This window comes from Panicum virgatum, chromosome 9K (genome assembly GCF_016808335.1).
Source record: "Panicum virgatum strain AP13 chromosome 9K, P.virgatum_v5, whole genome shotgun sequence".
Classification (NCBI taxonomy): Eukaryota; Viridiplantae; Streptophyta; class Magnoliopsida; order Poales; family Poaceae; genus Panicum; species Panicum virgatum.
Window position 1 is genome coordinate 22,839,089 of NC_053144.1, and position 9,183 is coordinate 22,848,271.

A 9,183-nucleotide genomic window follows, 5' to 3' on the forward strand; every position below is an offset into this window, starting at 1 on the left:
CTGGTTTCTTACCAGCCGATTCCCTTTCCTTAGAGCTAAGTCAATTAACCCAATAAACATCACGCTCAGCTAACAATTTCTGAATTTGTTCCATAGTAACACCAGAAGGTGGAGCAGTTGCAGCAGGTGTTACCTCAGTGGATGCATCCGAGGAAGTAGAAGTAAAGTCGATCTCTTTGATCTTGGTGACCTTGCCACCTCGACCGACCTTGATGCTCGCAAGCGCCGCTTGTAGATCTTCTTCATCACGCTTCTTCTTGCGCTCCTCCAGCAGCAAACGAACGTCCTCCGGAAGATGCTCATATGAAGGGATGATGTTCTCCTTGTCGATTTCTGTGTTGGAGCCCATCTTCTTTAGAGTAGATTAGATCGGTTCTATTAACCAAGATCTTTCTTCCCCAGCGGAGTCGCCAAAAAGTATGTTGACGCAAATCTCGGTCAACACACGAACGCACTAGATCGTGCGGCGCGAGAAAGAGCCCAATGCAGCTCTTTCTGCGTGGAGCGGTCAGACCGGTCTAAGGAACCGGTCAGACCGGTCGCCGGTGAGAATCGGCGACGGCCGACGAACGCGAACCCGGGAGGGACCCCGTCAGGGTAGGCGCACGTAGGGTTGTTCTAGGATCGGCAGGCCACCTAGAACGCCTTCAAACGTCACGGAGACGAGGGAAGAACAGCAGAGGGGGTTGGAAAAGTTAGGGTTTGGAGAAGAGGATAAAAAGTAGAATTTGTATTGATTTTGTTCGATTGGATGCTCTAATCGGCCGTGACCCTTTATATTTATAGGGTGGGGTGGACTTATCCCGCAAGAAATCCTGTTTACAGATCTAAATCTATAAAAATCTCTAGTTGTACTCGGACTCTACCTGGACCGGTCAGACCGGTCGGATCTACCGGTCAGACCGGTCGGCCCCTGCCGGACAGGCCACAGTGACTTGACCGGTCAGACCGCTCGGTCATACCGGTCAGACAGGTTAGTGCCAATTTTGGCTGTCAACACGTTCAAAAAAAATATATTCCAACAAATCAGTCAAGTTTTCCTCAAAAAAATTGCCACATTTTGGAAGGCTGATGTTATGAAGGTGAGAAAAAAGTAGACATTTTTAGGAGCTCGTGGGTTGGATCATGTAGATCAGTAGATGGTCATGCGTGATGTTCGCTATGTCCTAGACACCATACTCTAAATCTCCCTCGGAAGCAGAGGCCAAAACAGGCCAAAACACAAGAAAATCCCCAACTAGGACTTGTGGTCCATGGTCATCCACATATTGCCAAATCCCAGCACAAAGGAAAGAACAAAATTCAAACGGAAAACTGCAAAACATTGGTTTTCATTAAGTGAATCAAAATAGACGTGGAGATTAACAAGAGGGTTCAAACAACATAGGTATTCAGTCCAAGAATTATTTGGTTGCTGTATTCATCAGCATAAATATTCCTTAATTCCTAATAATATTTGGTTGCTGTATCCATCAGCATTTGTTACATGGAAAACTGCAAAACATTGGTTTTCATTAAGTGAATCAAAATAGACGTGGAGATTAACAAGAATCACAAACAACATATGTATTCAGTCCAAGAATTACATGTTCATGGCCAGCCAAACTGAGTTGCTGCAAGCTTGTCATGCTCCCGAACATTGTGTGGTTGCATCACTTGGGGAGGGCGCATGTCTTCGGTCATTCCTTGCACTGGTGCCATGTTTGCAGATGATGTATGTTGGCTATAGTTTGGGATGCAAAGTAAAGGTCTTCAGTTTTCTTTGTTGATCGCATACAGTACAAGATTATGCTGAAGTTACAAACGCGCCTTAGCACGCTTTTCATTAAGAGAAATAAGATTATGCTAAAGTTGCAGCATATCGATTGATTTCTTTCAAAAGGAAACAATGAGTCAATGATCACCTCTGCAGCTATATTTTCTACAGCACAAATTGAAGAATGAAGGTATGCTAAGTTCTCCACTATTCATGTAATACAATCTGTTTCTCACTCCTCAAGTATGGTAGGACATTTGCTGTCTTCGTAGTAAAATGTGGTATTGAGAAGAAGTCCAAAAGAATTACAGTCAACTGTTATATAGGAATTTCTAATAAGTATTCCTTAATTCCTAATAATATTTGGTTGCTGCATCCATCAGCATCTGTTACATGGAATTTTTTATGCAATATTTACTCGAAGCTATTCAAGCAGTGCCTCATATAAATTCGTTATTCATTCAGAGAACTCTTCTCACTCACATCGAGAAGAAAAAGGAAACTGGTTTGAGAACACTTTTCTTACAGTTCTTCCTTTTCTACTATCTTACAGTTACATGTTTATCCCTTGATGGGTGGAAAAAGAACAAAGCACAACGAATTTGAAGTATGCTAACTTTCAATAATTACTTTTTTGCCATTGACAATCTTCAGAATGAGCTCACTACCTACGAACCAGTTATACCAATATACTTTTCTAACTCTTGTCTTTGGCATTAAAACTGAGAGAAACTTACTCCTCTCAAACAGCATTCTTCAAAAACAATAGCTGTGCAACTTGTGCATGAGTGCATCATTCAATTTAACTTGTTGAGCTGCACACCTTTGCACAGGAAAACATTACTTCTTGTAATCTGTTAGCTTGCTCACTGTGATCTGTCGGAACAGTTCAGAAAGACATGCCTGAGTATGAGCTGATATCTCTTGAGCCACTGATCGCATGGAAGGCCGTGATTCAGGATTTGCCCGTGTGCAAGCCAGCGCAATTTTCACGACAAACACAATTTCTTCTGCAAGCTCTCCCGTTGGAGGATCTAACCTCTGGTCTAGTATGTCCTGGAGTAATAGGTCATCCTTTTTTGAAGCAGAGATAGCTGGCAGGGAGGTTAAGAGGTCACCAGGATGCTTCCCCATCATCACCTCTAGAGTAACAACTCCAAAGCTGTACACATCACATTTCTCTGTGACCCTCATTGTGTATACCAATTCTGCAAGAGTAAATCAGAGCTGCCACAAGTTAGTGTGCTGCATCACAAAATGTTATCTATCAAAGTGTCTGAATTAGAATGAACAATATCTGAAATTTTGATTTGTGTGATATTATTTTTCAGCACTTGGAGGTATCTTATTGTTACTAAAGTACTTAATAGTTCAGATCAGATGTAATATTTGTAAATCAAATTCACAACAATGTATGCTACATGGAAATAGATGCGAGTTTAACCTGGAGCCATGTAGCCATACGATCCTGCTACAGAAGTCCAGTTTGTGGAGGCAGAACCAAGAAGCTTTGCCGTGCCAAAATCAGATAACCGCGGCTCGAATTCTGATTCAAGCAAGATGTTGTTCACGGTGATGTCCCGGTGAACAATTGCTGGGTTGCAGTCATGGTGCAGGTAGGCCAAAGCATGGGCAACCCCTTGGACCACCTTCACCCTCATACCCCAGTCAAGCTTCTTCTTGCCTTCCTCACTATACAATGTCTTGCCCAAGCTTCCCCTTTCCAGGTATTCATACACTAGGTACATGTAGTCACCACTTGTGCAGAAGCCATGGAGCTTGACAATGTTCCGGTGGCGGACCTCTGTCAATGCCTTGATCTCATTCTCAAAGCTCTTCTTGCTCACTTCCGATATGTCTCCTGTCTCAGCGACATGGAAGCGCTTCACGGCCACAACCTGCCCACTGGCGAGTTCGGCCTTGTAGACGCTCCCAAACCCACCTTTCCCAATGCAGAAGGATTCATTGAAATTGTCAGTGGCGTTCACGATGTCGAGGAACGTGAATTTTCCCTCCTTTTCCCATATCATGGATTCATAAGGATCACATGTGCTCGCCTCCAACACTTTCTGCTCCTTGGGTCTCCTTCTGCATGCTAGGATAAGGTAAGCAACAATGGCTGCCAGCAACACTGCTCCGACTACTGAGAGAACTATTTCAATGACTGTTCTCTTGTGATGCCCTGAAGAGGCGCTGTGGTCGCAAGAAGGAATGCCTTGCAAATTTCCGCAAAGCCCCAGATTCCCGATGTAAGCCTCAGCCGAGGAGTTCTGAAAAGCATTGCCTGACGGTATCTCACCAGTGAGCTGATTGTAAGAGAAATCAACCGTTTCTAGGCTCGACATGCGAGAGAAACCTGATGGAATTGAACCGCTGAGCTCATTGTGTGACAAATTCAGTTTCTGTAGGTTCATCAGCTTCTCAAGATTTGAAGGGATAGGACCAGACATGGAGTTGCTGCTCAAATCAAGCACAATTTGCAGCTGAACCAGGTTACCGAGCTCACTTGGTATGTGCCCTGCCAACTTGTTCTTGCTCAAATCAAGATAGGTCAGTGAACCAAGATTGCCAATGCCCACTGGTATGGTCCCGTTAAGCATGTTCCCTGACAAATCAACTTTCTGCAGTTTGGAATTGTTGCCCGAACTTGTCGGAATCGGCCCGGAAAAGGAATTATGGCTCAGATTGAGGTTGAACAAAAAGCTGAGACCACCCAGCTCGGTGGGAATTGCTCCTGTCAAGTTATTTGCAGCCAAGCTGAGGTCCTGCAAGCGTGTCATGCTCCCAAAAGCCACCGGAATTCCGCCTGATATGCGGTTGCCATCCATGTGCAGGCGAGTGATGTTGATGCATTGCCCCCAATCATCTGAAAGCCGGCCGGTCAGCTTGTTCCCAGAGACATCGAGGTAGTCCATGTTGGGGTGCACCCCAAACGCCTCCGAGATGTCGCCGGTGAAGTGGTTCCCCTCCAGCCGCACACGGTGCAGATCGGAGCAGTTCTTCAGGCACGGCGGCAGCTCGCCGCCGAAGTTGTTGTGGTTCGCCGTGAAGTTCTGCAGCGCGAGACCTTCGCAGAGTCTCCGTGGCAGCTCTCCGGAGAAACTGTTGTTGGCGAAGCTCACATCGGTCAGTGCCAGCCCTTCGCCGAGGTCCGGTGGGATTGTGCCACTCAAATTGTTGTCGAACAATGCCAGGTACTGGAGGTTCCTCAGCGATGAGATGGTGGAAGGCAGCTCTCCTTCCAGATGGTTGGTGTTGACGTCCAAGACTTGCAGCGCCGTCATGTTGCCGATCTCCGGCGGGATCTTGCCGGTGAGCCCGTTGAAGAAGAGCGCCAGCCGCGTGAGCTGCTTGAGATTGCCAATCGAGCTGGGTATCGGTCCGGTGAGCAAGTTCACCGACAAATCCAGCTCGGTCAGGTTCGCCAGCTCGCCGAGCTCCAGCGGGATAGAGCCGGTGAGGTTGTTGCCAAAGAGGTACAGGAATTTCAGCTTCGTCGCCTTGCCTACCTCCGGCGGAATCTTGCCGGTCAGCGAATTGGTCTGCACTTGGAAGGATATGAGCCCCGGCCAGCTCGCGAACAGCCTTCCAGGGATCTCGCCGGAGAGATTGTTCGACGATATCCCGAACTCACGCATCTTCTGCATCCCGGCGAATGACGCCGGCAAGCTCCCGGAGAGGTGGTTGCCGGATAGGTCGACGAAGACGAGGTTGCTGAGGCTGCCCAGCTCCGGCGGCAGAGTGGAGATCAGCTCGGCATTCTTCACGTCGAGGTGCTGCAGCACCTTGAGCCGGCCAAGAACCCGCGGGAGCGGCCCGCCGAGCGGGTTGCCGCCGAGCTCAAGGACCCTCAGCTGCGGCATGGACCCGAAGAAGTCCGGGACGCCGCCGGTGAGGTTGTTGCCACCAACGTGCAGGTCCTGGAGCCTCGTCAGCCTCGCGAACGACGCTGGGATCCGGCCGGAGAACGTGTTGGCTGACAGGTTGAGCCACCGCAGGCTGGGCAGCCGCTCCGGCAGCACGTCCGGTATGGGGCCTGAGTACCCGTTCTGCGAGAGGTCGAGGTAGGTGACGTTGCCGCTGCGGAGCACGAACTCCGGGAAGCTGCCGTTGAGGTTGTTGAGGTAGAGCGAGAGGAAGGCGACGGTGGGCATGGGGTCGAACTTGTCCGGGTTGGTCAGGTAGTTGGAGCCCAGGTCGAGGTGGACGATCCCGGGAAGCTTGCTCAGCTGGTGCGGGATGGCGCCGGCGAGGTTGTTGTTGTAGAGGCGGAGGTCGACGAGGCCGGAGAGGTCGCCGAGCTGCGGCGGGATGGTGCCGTTGAGCCCGTTGCTGCCCAGGTCGAGCGTGTCCAGCGCGCGCAGGCGGGAGAGCGACGCCGGGATGGGGCCGGCCAGGTTGTTGCCGTTGAGGTCGAGGGCGGTGAGGCCCGGGAACGCGGCGGCGTCGAGCGCGCCCAGGCCGCCGGCGAGGCCGAGGCCGCGGAGCCGGAGCGAGGCGACGCGGCCGGCGGCGTCGCAGGCGACCCCGACCCAGCGGGTGCAGAGCGAGGCGGCGTCCGCCCAGGTGGACAGCGCTGGCGGGTCGCCCAGGCTCGACTTCCACGCCAGCAGCGCGGCGGCCGGCGACGGCGGCGGCGTCGCGGCATTGGCGGCGAGGGCGAGGGCGACGAGGAGTGCGGCCGCGAGGAGGAGGCGCGCGGCGGCGGGCGGTGGTGTCGGCATTGGCCGGGCCGGGCGGTAGAGCGGAGCGCGGCGCGGCCGTGCGTGTGGGGGCCGGGGGGGGGGGGCGGCGTGGGGTAGCGCGTGGTGGTGTTTGAGCTCGCGGCCGGCCGGCCGGCTGGTGGTTGGCTTGCGGCGCGGCGGTCAACGGGTTGGGTTGACTAGCGAGCACATGTGGGATTTGGCTTGGCGCGGACGGGAAGCGGAGTGAATGGGAGAAAGGACTGTGGGCGCCCTGAATTTTCGGTCAAGTACGGATCCCAGGCGACAGCCTGTGTGATGGCAGTCCGTCCATGCCGGAAAATCGTTATTCTTTTTATTTTTTGTGAATAATATCGTTTTCTAAGTCTTGCACAGCGTTCGGCGGCTCTTCTTCCGGCTTATTGTGCAGTACTTTCTCTCACAATCAGTCTGCCATATAATTTTTGCGCATTACTTTTCTCTTACAACGAATCTGCCGGCTTATCCATTTAATACATGCCGAAAGGAGTCTTGATTATAAAACAGGAAAAGATTAGGCTCTCTCCTCCCAAAGAAAAATTCAAAATTTACCATTACCCTTGTGAGTTCATCGACTTCGATCCCATTCCAACTAGTAGATGAGCGCATCAATGGGGCGATCGCGACAATTTATCGTGGGTGGTTATCCAAAAACGGCACGCTTCTGTGTCGGAAGGAACTGTCTCTAATAAATGAGCCAATTCCATGGGTGAATTCCATAAAAAAAAATCCTTCAGTGCTATTCAATCTAAGATTTACCCCCACGCTATCATTCCATCCATATATATTTTTGTCCATGCGTATGGCGACCCTAGTTATCTACTAAATTAGTGGCTTGCGCAAACTTTTCTTTCTTAGTTTCTCTTCGGTCATGATATTTGTTATATCTGTGTGGTCATCCATAGCATAATTAATGTTTGTTTTCTTTTTCAGTTTCATGTCCAAGACTCCGCTAGTGATAAGGGAGCCATAGATTAATGTTTAGGTTGAAAGCACATATAGATTTTTTTTCGAAACACAGTATAAATACCCCGATGCTGAGTTTACACTTGACCGCAAGTTTCCTTCCTCCCGGTCGATTTTTTCCACCGCAGCACATGGTGGACCCACGTGCTAACATATCTTCTCTCCTGCGGCGCATATCCCACTCACGTGATCCCCCCCTCCTTCTCACCCACTCCCTTCCTCCTCTGTCTCCTTTTCTCTTTCTCCTTCTGGATCCAGGCGAGGCGAGCGCTGGGGCCGACGGCGCTCCCCAGCGAGCGATGCGGCGGCGGCGCTGGGGAGCTCTGGGGCCGGCGACGCCTCCGACCGCCGGGGGAAGCTTGTGGCCGGCCGGACCTCGCGGTGACGGCCGGATCTCGCGGTGGCGCGGGCGGCCGGCGGTCGGAGGCGCGGGCGGTCGGAGGATGAGGCGGCACGGCGCTGCTTGGTGGGAGGAAGAGGGGCAGGCGGCGCGAGGAAGGCGATGGAGGGGCGGGCGGCGCGAGGAAGGAGATGGAGGCGCGGGCGGCCGGAGGACGAGGCGGCGCGGCGCTGCTTGGTGGGAGGAAGAGGGGCGGGCGGCGCGAGGACGGCGATGGAGGACGCGAGGAAGGCGCTGGGAGCCTGGGACAGTGGGGCGAATGGATAAGAAGAGAGGAGGAAAAAAGAAGAATTTTTTTCTTTTTTCTTTATTTTTTATAATCTAAATAAAAAATTTTCTTCCTCAAATTTTTTGATGTAATTTTTTCAATTGATTTTTGCACAAATTTTTTGAATAAAAAATTTTTTCTTGAAAATTTTCTGCTCTCCAATTTTTTTTCTTGAAATTTTTTTCTGCTCTCCTATTTTGCTTGAAATGTTTTTTGGTCTCCAAAATTTTTCTTGTATTTTTTTAAAAAAATTAATCAGAAAACGACAAAAAAATTTCTACAAATGGAAAACAAGCATCGACAGTATGGAATGGGTCCCTACGGTTGATCGTAAATTATAGTGGCCCTATAAATACGCAGACACTCACAAACGCTCGCTCACTCACTCACACCACTATCAGCACCTTCGAGGGACTGAGTCAGCAGATTCTCGAAATTGATAAAATTACCACTACGCATCACTATCACCAGACACATCGTCTACCACTGGAAGTCTGCTGCTACGGGTGCCCGGCCCCTTGTTGGAGCCATCCTTCTTCCATCCTTTGTCGTGCCTGTCGGCGTTCAGCATACCAGCAGTGGCTCTCGCTTGTAGTCAGTTGTAACAATTTCTTGGTGCTGGATAGGATAGGAGTACATTTTTTTAGGGCTGGACAGATTGATAGGAGTTGTGCAACCAATCACTCCCTATAATTAAGCTACCACATACGTGCTTATTATTGGTGCCAATATTGTTCCTAGCATGCCTACAAAAATTCAGGTGTGTACTGTGTACAGCTCATATATGATAGATGTCATATGTCACGCAGTTAGTTTATTCCAATTGACTTTTGGGGATGCATGATCAAGGGTATTTTGGTCGTTTTCTGCTAGCAATTAATGATGTGCTAGTAACCTCGACAAAAAGACGGGTGCTTGATGTGTGTGTATGAAGGAAGGATTAGAGCAACTTCAACGGATCATCTAAATAGCCTCTTATCCTAAATTTAGAGTGCTAAAAGAAAATACACTCCAATAAATCCTCTAGTAGGCCTTTTATTTTTGGGAGGTCTCCAAATCTCCTCCTTCACTT

General features: G+C 50.0%; 1 protein-coding gene across 1 annotated transcript; it reads right to left on the reverse strand.

Annotated features, from left to right (window-relative positions):
• Positions 1 to 2,192: 2,192 nt before the first annotated feature.
• On the reverse strand, positions 2,193 to 6,480 carry LOC120650823 (MDIS1-interacting receptor like kinase 2-like). Its single transcript, XM_039928110.1, has 2 exons — positions 3,201 to 6,480; positions 2,193 to 2,964 (listed from the first exon to the last, which is right to left on the reverse strand). Exons 1-2 carry the CDS (start codon positions 6,478 to 6,480, stop codon positions 2,597 to 2,599), a joined length of 3,648 nt encoding a protein of 1,215 aa, XP_039784044.1. The 3' UTR covers positions 2,193 to 2,596.
• Positions 6,481 to 9,183: the final 2,703 nt, after the last annotated feature.

Excerpts from the sequence above, each read along its gene's own strand:
- LOC120650823 (XM_039928110.1), bottom strand. The coding sequence starts at position 6,480 with ATGCCGACACCACCGCCCGCCGCCGCGCGCCTCCTCCTCGCGGCCGCA. Across the intron at positions 2,965-3,200 it reads GTATGGCTACATGGCTCCAG|AATTGGTATACACAATGAGG; the intron begins GTTAAACTCGCA and ends TTACTCTTGCAG.